The following is a 14,721-nucleotide window of genomic DNA, read 5'->3' as shown; positions in this document are numbered from 1 at the left end:
TTAAGAATAAACCCCAGAAAATGTTCCCAAATTGTTTCCTTAGGAATATACACATGGGTTATTACATGTGAGAATAGCGCTGGGTTTCTGCATTGATATTATGGTCTAAAATCATCCTTATTTACCCATTCATTCAGAGTGAACAACCAACTTCTCACATAAAAATTTGCACAAATCACCTAAACACCCGACAGTTATCTTGTGTAAAGAGGCCTATACTTATACAGTACCAGCCAAAATAGACACTCTTTTAAAAGACAGGCCCATCTGTAGATAGCACTGCTCTCCTCTTTTGGAGTCATTGTTTTTTTTTGGTTTCTTTTGGGGGGGGGGAGGGTCTGGAGGAAGGCATTCCCAATTAGGCATTCCCTAGAAAATAAAACAATATATATTAACTGAATCTCTGTACTGATGAGAGGCAAAGCCCTGAAACAGTTCTATCTACAGATAAATGTCTTCTTCTTGGCTGGCATGAGCAAGTTTTCTTCTTTCTGGAGAAAAGCTAATTTGCATAAATGTAGTACAAGAAAGAATCAGAAAGAAAACATTTCTTAAAAGTCTGGTAGCACAGCAGAGACTATGTGTTCTTGGCACAGTTATACTGGTCACTGTTTCTCTGCCAACTGCAAGTAACACTAAAATGATGATAGTATTGTTACAACTGGTTCACATAGAAAAGAAGTGATGCTTTTCATTTTGTCAAACTGGAATAAGTAGAATTGTTAACTAACATGTTAGAACTTTTTAGTAATACACAGACTATAGCATCAGGCATATTGTCTATTATGGCATCTATTCTTCAAGATGTCCGCTCCAATTGACAAATTTAAGTGTGTTTTTCCCAAGGTTAGAAGAGCTGCATTTTGATTGTGGTTAGATTATTAGTGGGAATAACAAAAAAAATTTTTTCCAGAGTTTATTTTTTGCAATTTGTATCAAAAGTAAGCACTAGAAATACCATTCACAACAGGCAATACCAGAGACTTCTTTTTATTTAAACCTACCAAAGTAATACCAGAATAAAAACCATATTCTATGTAGACATCATAGATAAAAAAAATATCCTCCCCCCAAAATATTTGTGCAAACATGTTTTGAATAGAGTTCTCATTCATAGCTATGAATGGGAACTCTGAAATATGCAGGCACAAAATTTTTTTTTTGATAATGTTTTTTATCCATGATGTCTAGACAGAATGCTGTTTTTATACTGGTATCCACTGAAGTGCCAGAGGTTCTGTTTTCTATTGCTTGCACCCGTCCGTGCACCAAACAGTTGTGTTCGTGCGGTGAGCTGGTGTTTTGGATTTACATACCAAGGCAACATGCCTCTTCCTTTAAAAAGCTGTGGGTGTTTACAAGTGGGGCAGGAAGAGTGTCCTGTTCTTCCACCTATTGAATGCAGAAGTCACTTGATCTTACTTAGATATATATGTGATTACTTGTGGTCCTACAAGTTTTGCTTTTGTCCTATTTACACTGGACATTTTTTCACTTTTTGTTCTCCCGCATAACACTTTGACTGTGAAAGAAAAAAACTTTATTAGTGTGATGGTCCTTATCCTGTTTTTACTTTTCCTCATTCAATGCAGTGCAGACAAGTTCATATTCATGAGCTTTAATTTCATTCTTAACTTCCTAGGAAAACCCTACCTATAAAGGTGACGCTCCAGAGTCTAAGTCTGGATCGTCTTATGCAATAACATCCTCTGTAAGTATTGTTTCCTCTAGTGCTTTTTTAACTGCATTTTAATAGCAAAACAGTTCAGCAAAATGTGACTTGTCCTTGAAATATGCAATATAAGCTGAAATATTTTACAATGCTTACCAAGGAGAGGTGTAATGCAATTGTGTCTTAACAATCTGTGATAAAAAGAAGAAACTGTCGTGTGGGACATTGGAGGATGTAGACGGTTGGAGAATGTTATATAATACATAGCCAAATTAGTCTCACAAGAACAAAACCTATATTCCTGAAATGACATATCTAGTCCATCTCCCTAGCGAGAGTAAATTAATCTGCACCTCTCAAGCTAATGCCCAGTGCTGCCATTTAAATTCTCTGTTTGTTTTGTGCTAATTTTACCAAGGTGCACACTGTAACTTTTTACTGCTGTATTAAAGAAACAAATGGGATCCCAAAGCATCGCTTGAGAATTGGTAGCTTCTCCATGTTAGAAACGTGACCTTTTGCACTGCATATTATTTATGCTCTCTTTTTCCCTCCTGTCATATACTACATTGTCTTCTATTATTAATATATTCCTTAGTATTTCAATCCCCCTTCTGTAGTTTTAATGTGTCTCTGTTGTTCCTTATTTATTATAGTACATCAGTTAAATTTCAGGCTTTCTGCCTATTTTCCCTGGGTTTTCCTAAATTATTTAACAGAACCTAACCATAAGTTCAACTCCTCTCAGTACATTTATTTTTTTTTCTCTTGGTTTTTTCTTTCTTCATCTCTGTCTTCAGCCTCTGTCATCTCTTCATTGACCACCGATCTTCTCTCAGGTTATGAACAGTCGTCCCAACCGCAGGAATGCAGGGGAGAAGATTAAGTATCGCCTTGTTGCTGTACCACATGGGAATGACATTGCCTCCCTCTTTGAACTGGATCCCACTACTCTACAGAAAACAGATTCATTTGTGCCCAGGTAACTCGAATACGTCATAAAATGATTCTGTGTAAAGATAAATTATTCAACTGCTATGTGCTTATTTGTAGTGCTGCCTCCCAGGACTTGTGCTTATTGTAGTAAGTTATTTGAATAGCTGTGTGTAGAATCAGTTTTTATTAGCCTGTGCTACATCTGTTACACTATTGTTCCAATATCCTTACATTAAAATAGAACTTCCTAGCATTACTCCTAAGCATTCCACTTTGAAGATGCAGGTCATTTCCTCTTTTTCCAGTCCCTTTTATTCTTGGTAAAAAGAACATCCTGAACCTTCATGAAATTTTTGTATGTACTTTTCTGTCCTTTTTCTTGTAGACTGTGAATGTTAATTACCAACTTCTCTCTTTTTTAAGAAGTAGCTATCCAAAGTTTTGTTTTTACACCCCTATTGTTAAGTAATAAACTGCCTTTTCAGTTTCTGCAAAGTTGTCAGGAGAGAGACGTTCATTATTCTCCTTTGGTTGCTTGCTCAGCAGCAGAAAGGGAGGAAACCCTAAGGCTGGGGTCACACGGGACGGAATTTCAGCGGAATTCTCGCGGAATAGCCGCACCGAGAAAAAAAAGCGCAGCTTCAAAACCCGCAGCCTTTAGCAGCAGGTTTTAAAGCAGTTTTGCTGTCGGCATTTCGCTGCGGCTTTCTCTCCCCATAGAGAGGAGTGAGGCCGCTGCGGAAAAGAGAAAATAATTGACATGCTGTGGAATTGAATTCCGCGCCACATGTCAGTTTTCGTGCGGCTTTGCTGCAACGGATTGGAAAATCTCGTCCACTTTGTTAGCTAATACCGTGATTAGGAGCTGCGGGCGGAATTTCCATGCGGAATTTCCGCGGCAATTCCGCTCTGTGTGAACCCAGCCTGAGAAACCTTTCACATGGAACAGAATTAGACATTTCTGCATCACAATGTTATGAATTTGGGGCTTGAATTCTGCAGCTGTTAAAATCTGTGCGTCTTTATTTCAAGACCGCAAGATTAAATTATGCAGCAGAAAAGCTTTCTGCTGTAAAAGCAAGGTTGTCGTTCAGAAATGTTGTTGCAGATTTCTAATATACGGCAGATGTAATTCCACAACTAAAGTCTGTTTAAAAAATAAATTCCACAAAATGTTCTGCAGAATGCATTCCGCACTTAAAAATGCTACAAAATCTGCACTAATTGACAAAATCTAAATCGGTGCTGCGTCCTGCAGACAATTCCATCCTGTTTGAAAGGTCCTTTATGATGTAAGTCATAAAACTGGAGACATTTCTCCCATGAGACCTCCTCCTGTGAAATTTACTTACTATTAGCATTTAGAGATTTAGCTACATTTGAAGAAAGCTGTATCAGTAACTCTAATGTAAAAAACTGTTTTTTTTTCTCCATGTTTAAAAGCTATGTAGTATTTTTCTTTGTCTTTTAAGAAAAGATAAATGTTTAACCTTTTGCTGACAACTCAAAACCTTTGAGTGTCCTATCAAGCGGCACATTCACAGTTCCAGGCTCTTTGCTGTTATGTGACACTGAAATGAAGTATTAAGTTCACAGTCCTTTGATTTAGTAACCAGTCCCTATTTGAGATTCTGTCAAGAAAAGAAAAATTTCTGTTTCTCATGCCTTTCCAGTTATTTTTCTGATGCGTAAAAGATTCAAGGCCATTCTATCTTTTTCCCTACAAATAGGGATTGTCAACTGCCCAGTAATTCCTGCACAGTTTGTAAAATTAGAGTACTTTTTTTTCTATTGTATGTCGAAAAAGAAATGGATGCATCAATGTTTTTGTGACACTAGTGGTACTTGAGCAAGCTATTATGACTGTATTTATCATCATCTTACAGTCCACAGTAAATGCTGATAAGGAGTTCATATCAAGTATCTAACCTATAAACATGTATCACTTTTATATGGTTTCATAGAATCATAGAATGGTAGAGTTGGAAGGGAGCTCCAGGGTCATCTGGTCCACCCCCCTGCTCATTATAGGATTCTCTAAATCATCCCAGACAGATTCGTCAAGCCTTTGTTTGAACACTTCCATTGAAGGAGAACTCACCTCCTCCCGTGGTAACCTGTTCCACTCATCAATCACCCTCACTGTCAGAATGTTTTTTCTAATATCTAATTTGTGTCTACTCCCCTTCAGTTTCATCTAATTGCTTCTAGTCTTTCCTTGGGAAAATGAGAATAGGGCTGATCCTTCTGCACTGTGACAACCCTTCAAATATTTGTAGACAGCTATTAAGTCTCCCCTCAGTTGTCTTTTTTGCAAGTTAAACATTCCCAAATCCTTTAACCGTTCCTCATAGGACATGATTTGCAGACCACTCACCATCTTGGTAACTCTGATCTGAACTTGCTCCAGTTTGTATATGTCTTTTTTAAAGTGGGGTGCCCAGAACGGGACACAGTATTCCAGATGAGGTCTGACTAAGGAAGAGTAGAGGGGGATAATTACCTCACGTGACCTAGACTCTATGTTTCTCTTAATACATCCCATAATTGTGTTTGCTTTTTTGGCTGCTGCATCACATTGTTGACTTATGTTCAGTCTATGATCTATTAGTATAGCCAAGTCTTTTTCACATGTGCTGCTGCTTAGCCCAACTCTCCTTGTTAAATATCATTCTATTAGTCGCCGCCCACTGTTCAAGCTTTTCTAGATCTTTTTGAATACTCTCTATCTCTTCCATAGTGTTAGCTATCCCTCCTAGCTTTGTGTTGTTGGCAAATTTGATCAGTTTCCCCTCAAGTCCCTCCTTCAGATCATTTATAAAAATGTTGAACACTGGGCCTAGGACAGAGTCAGCCTTGTGGTACCCCACTTGATACATTCTTCCACTTGGATGTCTAGCTATTTATGACCACTCTTTGAGTACGATCACTCAGCCAGTTGTGAATCCCCCTAATAGTTGCTTTGTCAATCCCATATTTGGTCATTTTTCAATAAGTATGGTATGAGATACTTTGTCACATGCTTTCCTAAAATCAAGATATACTATATCCACAGCATTTTCCTGATCAACCCAGTCGATGATTCTGTCATACAAGGAAATTAGATTCGTCTGGCATGACTTTCTTGTTGCAAAACTATGCTGGCTCTAGTTAATTACTCCATTTTTATCCAAGTACTTGCATACATGCTGTTTAATAATTTGTTCAAAGATCTTTCCCGGTATAGAAGTCAGGCTCACAGGCCTGTAGTTTTCTGGATCCACCTTCTTCACTTTTTTGAACATAGGGACAACATTTGCCCTTTTCCAATCTTCTGGGACTTGTTCTCCAGGAATTTTCAAAGATTATGGCGAGTGGCTCAGCAATTACCTCTGCTGCTTCCTTTAGTATCCTAGGATGTAATTCATCTGGACCTTGGGAATTGACTTCATTTAAGTTTGCTAAGTGTTCCCTCAACATCTCTTGGCTTATATTTAGCCTGCATTCTTTTATTCCCCCAATAGCACAGAGAAGCTCAGTTGATGTTCTAGCTTTTTTTCTGAGAGAAAACAGATACAAAATAGGAATTTGGCCTTCTCAACATCATAAAAACACAGTTTTCCAGTGTGCCCTTAAATTTAGGTTGTCCGTGATTTTTGGATAATTTGTCCAATAAAGGAAAAATTCAGGTTGGCAACCAATCCATTCAGAAAGCAGAATAAATAAGACCTCATCCATGCAGATCTTTAAATTACAAATAATCTTGTACAATGAGGATTTCTGTGTATCCAACAGTATGTAAAAGCCAATATGTTCTATTACAATTCAGTAATTTTATTTGTAGTGGAACACTTTTTTAGAATTGCCTACGGTATATCTTCACATTGATCACATTGATCATCAGTTGTTAGGCCAATCACAATTTTTATGTAAATAAGGCACCTGAGGAAGAAAAGCCTGGTGCACGGTGTAACCTACCAATAAAGCCAGGACTATGTCTCACCTTGTAAGAGGTTTATCCCCTCCGGGAATGGGAGTGCAAGAGATGCAAGAAAGGAGTTGCTGCGAGAGTGAAGTACCACCCGCTCCCCCGCTGAACCACAACTTGGAGAATCCAGTGAGCAAGTAATTGCCATTAGCAACAGTTGTGAATGTGTTTGAAAGGCCGTGAAGCTTAAGATTGTTTGCCCCCAAGAGAAGCGTCCATCAGATAACGACTGAGGATGTGTGTGCGCCTTGGGAAAAGAACAGTTTCGTTATTTGAATGACTCGAGATGTAAATCTACAAGTTGTTTTGACGCACGGAATGCCGGATTTTTCAAAGTGCAAGTAATTGCTTGTGACTGAAAAATAACCCATGTTAATTGTGAGTATAAGGAAACCACGTGTCCCGGGTTTGGAAAAGCATTTTGCTTGTGGATTGATCTTTATTCAGGGTGGGTGATTCGTTACTCATCCAGGGACACTGGCGTCATGACGACAATCAGAAACTACTCTGTGGTAACCAGGTTACGCACCCTTCTCTCCCCTGCTGGTGGTTGGCTAGATTACTCTTTGGCCATTTGGAAAGGGAGACAATAGAGCCACCGTGAACTGTTGCCAAATTGTACCCCACCGTCCCCTCGGCTGAAGGCCTGGTTCTCGGTCGCTGCAAATATTGATTTACATAGTGGCCTCCGGCACACTGATGCCACCATGTTCTCGAGGCGTCTCTCTTAGTTGGAATGTGCATTGCGTTCCAACTAGCTATTTCATATGGATCGCAGTGTGCTGCACTGAATAGTGCCATTGTGTCACCGCGTCCATGATTATTGTGATGTCACTGCGTTGACATTCAAAAAACCAAAAGGCTTTATATGCAAAAAACTAACATCTGTATGGAAAAAATACAATTCTGTACAACCACAATGTAAACACCCTGACAGAAGCCTAATTCAAAGCAAGTTATATCTATTTCTAAAAATTTGTATAATAAATACAATAAAAAAATTTAATTAATAAAAAAAATAGAAAATACAAATTCGGATATACAGTTAGTAAAATCATGTTGTAATGCTCAATAAAAATGTAATACACCTACTGTACCATTCATGAATGGGTGTGAGTGACTGCTGCCTCTGATTGGCTCAGCGCTGAGCCAATCAGGGGCAGGTCTGACTCACACCCCCATCACACCCACTGCAGGCCGGCCGCGCTGAACTCCGTCTGCCGGGACAAGGTGAGTATATATATTTTTTTAATTTTTACACATTTCTGGATGAATTGCAGGGAAGGGCTTATATATTTAAGCCCTTCCCGACAATTCATCCCGTGCTCGCCCGCAGCGCATTGCTTTCAATGGAGCCGGCTGTATTGCTGGCTCCATTGAATTCAATGCGCTGGACAGCTCCGGCCCGTTTCTAATGAAACTCGGCTAGGAGCAGATTTTTCGGGCGATTTTAATTTTTTTTTTTGGCCCCGGTCACGCGATTTGCGGATGCGCATCTGTCATGCGATCCGCAAATCGCGCGAAAAAACGCCCTGTGACTAAGGCCTCAATGTGTACTTACTAATCTTGATCTGTGGTTCATAAAGTATTACGTGAAAGCCCTTCCAATGACCTAAAAATAAATTATTATACGGTTTAAACAAATTACTTTCTCAGAACTTTTCCAAAATTTAATTTAAGCCATTTGGTACTAAAATGCTAAGCCTGAAAATCCTGTTCTGTAGTATTATGGGTATTTAAAAGAGGGTATGAGGGGTCCAGAACCATTCCGGAAGTCCCTAGGGTAATTTTCGGCAAAAATAAAAGCCAGAAGAACATTCTGGCCCCATCGTACCCTTGTTTAAATACCCATAATACTACAGTACAGAATTGCCCTAATCCCACTGTAGGCATTTGCAAAACCTCACTAGATATAATTGCTGCCCACATATAGCATATGGCATAAAAAACATAACAGGTATCTATCTCAACAGGACCCTATCCATTAGAAACATTTCCTAATTGCGGAACTAAATATGTGATTTACCTCTTGGAGTGTGCATTCAGTTTTAAATATATTGGAAGAACTATCAATACACTATGTTCCCATTTAAACAAACATTGCTTCAATATCACTCATGGCTTTCTAAAATATAGTGTCTAAAGACACTTTTTGGAAACACACAAGAAGCATGACTCTAGGCTATGGGTGACTCCCTTGTAGAAACTTTAGGTATGGTGCATTTTCTTCCCTTAAGGGCTCTTTCACACAAGCGTTTTCTCGCCGACGCCGTAAAGTCGCCTGAAAAGATTTTTTTCCACCAGGGTAATTAACGTTTACTCGCCCAATCACACGATAGTGATTGTGAGTTTTTTTTAGTGAAAAAAAAAAGTTTCACCCCGGAAAACCCTTGCTCGGCTTAAATCCTCTGAATGACTTCTAATGCCTACATGGAGGCACCTGTAAGCTTTTTGCAGAATTGGCTGCTGCAAAAATGCCTCCCCCTCCCTTTTCCCCCCTGCTCCTATAGGAATCTATAGGACCCACCAGCGTATATTGGCCAAAACATAGTTCCATAACTATATTTTTGCCCAACGTATATGCGTCGGCACATATTTCGGTCGCGTATGTTGCATTTTTCACGGTTCAACAATTTTACGTGCCATACAGTTGCCCATGTCAACGGATGCATTGGAAAACAATGGCTCAGATGGTCGCGTGTATCGGCCGGGTATAAAAACGTTCCTTATTTGCTCGTGTGTAAGAACCCTAAGGCAAAGGAAATGTACTGGATTTTCAAGCTTAACACGTTAGTACCAAATGGCCTAAATGAAGTTTTGGAAAGTTCTGAGAAAGGCATTTGTTTAAACCGTATAATAATCTATTTTTAAGTCATTGGAAGGGCTTTCAGGTAAAACTTTATGAACCACAGATCAAGATTAGTAAATATGCATTAATAATAGAGATGAGCGAGCATACTCAAGCGAGTAGTGCCTTATCCGAGTACCTGCCCGCTCGTCTCTAAAGATTCGGGTTACCGGCGGGGAGGAACGGGGGGGGGGAGATCTCTCTCTCACTCTCTCCCCCTGCTCCTCCCTGCTCACTCCCGCAACTCACTGCTCTCCCCCGCTGGCACCCGAATCTTTAGAGACGAGCGGGCGGGTACTCACATGAGGCACTACTCGCTTGAGTAGTTTGCCTTAGCGAGTACGCTCACTCCTCTCTAATTAACGAAAAGTGGTAGTACAACGTGGCTTGTAAATTCTCAAACATATCACACACCATGATTTGTATGTGTATTTTTAGGTGGTACAGTAGATGTTTTACATTTTTATTGAGTACTAGCGTATCCGTCGCGCGTTGCTGCGAAGACAGACATACATACATACATTCGTTTTTATATATCTAGATGACGGCAGCAGTGACCACTGAGATTTTGTAGGCCGCTGCTTCCCCCTTGCAGGCTGAATAAAATAGCCGTTGTGTGGAACATCCAATTTATCCGGCTGCTGTGGCTTCTTGGGAAGATAGCCTAGTACATGTTTGCCCACTTCCAGCTCCAATGGAGACTGACTGTAAATGGCTGGCGTGCTCTAGTATTTATGGTTTAAAGCTGTACGTGTCATTGCATACAGTCTATCTATCTATCTATCTATCTATCTATCTATCTATCTATCTATCTATCAGGGTTATTGCATACAGTCTATCTATCTATCTATCTATCTATCTATCTATCTAACTATCTATCTATGACATCAGGAAATGAGAGAATTAGATTCCGTACGTAAAATTTGAACGCTAATTCTTTGGCGCTTTGAATTGAATAATCGAGTTGGGACCCATTAACTTTTCCTATTTATGACATAATCAATGCTCATGCCAAATTTCAAGTTTCTATGACATTGGGAAGTGAGAGAATTAAATTCTGTACATAAAATTTGGACGCTAATTCTTTTGCGCTTAGAATTGAATAATCGAGTTGGGATGAGACATAAGGCCTTGCCCATAAGCATTCCCCAACCTCCAAGAACTGAACCTACCTACCTGAATGAGATTTTGTAGGCCGCTGCTTCCCCCTTGCGGGCTGAATAAAATAGCCGTTGGGTGGACCATACAATTTATCCGGCTGCTGTGGCTTCTTAGGAAGATATCCTAGTACTTGTTTACCCACTTCCAACTCCAATGGTAATTGGCTGGCGTGCTCTAGTGGTTCCAAGCTGTACGTGTCATAATAGAGCCTTAATGACATCACAATGCAGCTTTATAGAACATGTTGGGGCATGTTCAAGGGCGTCCGATGTTGATGACATCAGTGATGACATCACAATAGCAGGTGGCTTACTTATTCGATCTACGTGGGGGGGTCGTAACTTTCGACGACGCTCGCGCGCGCGCCATTTATCGTAGGATAGTTGTACTATGCCTATAATCTTCCCAGGAGTGTACTCAACAACTTCCCAAAGTTTCATGGCGATCGGATGAATGGTGTAGTAGCGCATAAAGGACAAACAGACACGCACGCACGCATACAGACATACATTCAATTTTATATATATAGATTACAGCATGATTTTACTAACTGTATATCCGAATGTGTTTTCTATTATTTTTATGAATTTTTTATTGTATTCATTATACAATTTTTTAGAAATTATTTATTTTATAGTATGTGTGTATGTATATATATATGTGTATATATGTGTGTGTGTGTATATATATATATATATATATATATATATATATATATATATATATATATATATATATATATATATATATATATATATATATATACATATATATATATATATATATATATATATATATACATATACATACACAAAAGCCCTCACTGACTCGCCAATAATTCTCCAACTTCCCGATGTTGTAGAAACATGAAATTTGGCACAAGCATAGATTATGTCAAAAATAGGAAAAGTAAAGGGGTCCCAACTCGAGTATTCAATTGTAGCGCAAAAGAACTAGCGTCCAAATTTTACATATTACAATATTATATATATATATATAATAGCTTTGAATTATGCCCCTCTCAGGACGTTTACTTTGTGGCTATAGAGAATTGTATTTTTCCATACAGATGTTAGTTTTTTTGTATATAAAGCCTTTCTGTTTTGAAACGCATTGTGCCGGTATGTTTTTTGTAATGGATTAAAAAGAAACTTTCTTCACGACTGAAACATCCTGCCGTGGATTCACGTAATATTTACTGCTCTCTGGGTCATTAGGAAGGGATGTACTGAAAGATTTTCAATGTCACAGGCTATATATTTTAAAAAGTCCTAAAATCCTGCCCTTTTCATTGTGCCACTGTTACGATTATGTGGGCAAACTAAGCAGGGGGCCCACATAATCGCGACCAAAGCGTGACTAGGTACGCACACAGGTTTCTGACAAACTGACCCTGTGCTACCGGGAGGTTGTCCTGGCCCTAACTAAGCGGGGACATTGCCCCAATAAGGGCAGCCCAGCGGTCTTCGGATCTGGGCCCTAGCTGATCCTAGGAGCCACGCACCAGAACGGGATGCATTCACATGCCACATAACAGGGACTGAACAACAGGACACACAGAGCCAGAATACACAGCATACAGCAGCCACAATGCAAACACTAATAGCAGATGATAAGCTGAATATAAATGCGAGGTGTTAGTTCGTACATTGGACAATGAATTTAAGCTGCAAGGCCCCTCGTATCTTGCAGTCCCTACACTAGCAAGACACATCTACTAGAGGGCCCTGGGGGCCAACCTAGCGCAGACATACCAAACAAACTCAGCAGACCAAACTGACACAAAATAAATGTACAAACGGACATGAACCACAAGGCACAGATCACACAGCAAGCTGCAACAGAACAGAGAACAAGTAACAGGACACATGTCACAGATACATCCAAACAGTACAAGACCAGCTTCAGACTGACCAGGAGCTGGGTTTATATGTGACCACAGACCCAGGGGATTGGCTAGCAGGAAGAACCACACCCAGCCAGCTCAATCATTAACCCTGAGAGTGCTGTGCTGCTGGAAGCACAGTAGTACAACATGTCTCAGCAGCACACGTAACAGTACCTTCCCTTTAAAAAGGGGGCCTCTGGACACTTTAAGCATAACAAAAAAAATTATGCAATTTCTCCAATCCTTGCACGTGTACAGGATTTATCTAAAAAGGACCTGACACCAAGGCAAATATGGCAAAATGAGAGAGAGTAAGGAAATTACTAAGCAGGGCCACTGCGCCTTATGCAAAAGGCCACCGAACAGTAGCCTGCATAAAAGCTTAATAGGCCCGACACTCGTCCCTGTGTCTCGGTGCTTCCGTGCTCCTGCACTGGAGCTATTAAGATTACACAGTGGCTGTTTGCTATTGAACAGCGGCTGTTTAAACTGCATGATGAGCGATGATCTTCATCACTCATCTTTTATGCAGCATAAAAGATGAGCGATGAAGCTTATCGCTAAGTTTAAACAGCCGCCGTTCAATAGCAAACGGCCGCTGTGTATTTCAATGGAGGGGGCGGGGAAATGAGAGAAGAGAAATCTCCTGCAATGCCCGCCCTCCCTGCTGGCCGCTCCATGACCCAGCCAACTGTGCTAGCTCCTGTGCTAGCGTCCGTTTGCCCGACACTCGTCCAGTGTAAATGGGCCTTAACACAGGATCTACCACTCACCATAGAAATCAATCGGTCCCCTCCTGTCCATTGTCTGAATGGTCCATCCATGATTTCAACTCTAAAAGTTGTCTTCATAACTGTGCAAGGGCAAGATGGCCCTACAGTCATGTACAGACAATAGAATAAATGAAATTTACAATCAGAAAACAAAAATAAATTGGGAAAATGTGATACATTCCCTTTTTAAATTCTCCTGTCCATAAGCAAGTCATTGAAGTGAAGAAATCTTTTGTGGATCCTCACTAAAATCTGCATTAAATATGCTGCAGAAAATCCACCACATATGAACACACCATAAAAGTGCAATATATATAATTTCATTTTGAACTTGACTAAAAAAACACCACATATCATCTAAACTGCAGATGGCATTTATCATAATCTAAAAAAATTGAAACTTAACAATCACCTTCTTGCATACTGGAGAGATGTCTGTAGTCAAAATTCATATGTTGACTTTACAGAGTGATGAAGACTGAAAAAAACAGGTAAATTGAAAAGTAAATGACTACATTGAACAAACCTAATACTTTTATGTTCTTTATCTAGCAGGCTCAGTCCAGGTCCCTCCCACTGCTCTCCACAGCTCTGACGCACTTTCCACAGTCCTCTGCAGCTCATACAACATTACTTCCTGGTTACCGAATTCATTAACCCCGCCTCTAGAAAGTGATCAGTGTGATTGGTTCTTAGACCATTGCTCAGCCAATCAATGCAGCGGTTGAAGAGCCAATCAAAGCCATTGCTTCCTGGAGGTGGGATTTATGACTCCCTTAACCAGTAAGTGTTGTTCTACAAGCGGCTGAGGATTGCGTGAATTATGTTGAACCTCTACAGAGCAGCAGGAGGGACCTGGACAGAGCCTGCTAGGTAATGTACTGTTTTTTTGTATTTTTTTTTTTTTATGTAGTGTAACTATGGTTTATTTTTGAGGTAGGGCTTATATTTCAAGCCTCCCAAAAATAGGTTAGGGCTTATTTTCGGTTAGGTCTCACACTTATTAAAACATTGCTATTTAAAGAATTTCCCAATATAGTGTGCATGGCTCAGCAAAAGTAAGTTAATACTATTTGTCAAAACTGTAAGATTCCTTAACATTTCCACAGTTGGGTACAAAACTGCAAGATACTTGTATTTAAATGGGTAAAAATTGCAGGTAGAGCACATGTCCTCCTTGATCAGATTTTCTACGAATAAGGCCTCCTGCACATACAAATTGCACAGCCGGATTTCCCGCAGAATTTACGCCCATGCCCGCCTGCATAAGATTGCATTTTAAAACTGAATCCTATGCAGACGGCCGTGATTTGTCCACGTGAAAACACACGCAGAAAACAAATCACATCATGTTCTATTTCTGTGCGGGTGTCACAGAGGCCTACACAGAAATGTCACTCCCGCCGCGCCGACTCCGCTCTGCGCAGGCGCCGGCACATCACAGAGAGGAGAAGACGCAGAAGAAGGTGAGCGCAC

General features: G+C 40.0%; 1 protein-coding gene across 3 annotated transcripts in view; it reads left to right on the top strand.

Moving 5' to 3' along the window:
- Nucleotides 1-14,721, top strand: part of ITPR3 (inositol 1,4,5-trisphosphate receptor type 3) — a 665,728-nt gene that overhangs the window by 166,881 nt on the left and 484,126 nt on the right. For all 3 annotated transcript variants that reach the window (XM_066609086.1, XM_066609095.1, XM_066609083.1), the window contains 2 exons: nucleotides 1,643-1,711; nucleotides 2,512-2,654. In XM_066609086.1, the coding sequence (XP_066465183.1) occupies nucleotides 1,643-1,711; nucleotides 2,512-2,654 (212 nt within the window). The remainder of the gene's footprint in view (nucleotides 1-1,642; nucleotides 1,712-2,511; nucleotides 2,655-14,721) is intronic.

This window comes from Eleutherodactylus coqui, chromosome 1, assembly GCF_035609145.1.
Source record: "Eleutherodactylus coqui strain aEleCoq1 chromosome 1, aEleCoq1.hap1, whole genome shotgun sequence".
NCBI lineage: Eukaryota > Metazoa > Chordata > Amphibia > Anura > Eleutherodactylidae > Eleutherodactylus > Eleutherodactylus coqui.
The sequence above is the reverse complement of the archived record's forward strand: the minus strand, read 5'-3'. Positions and strand labels throughout refer to the sequence as shown.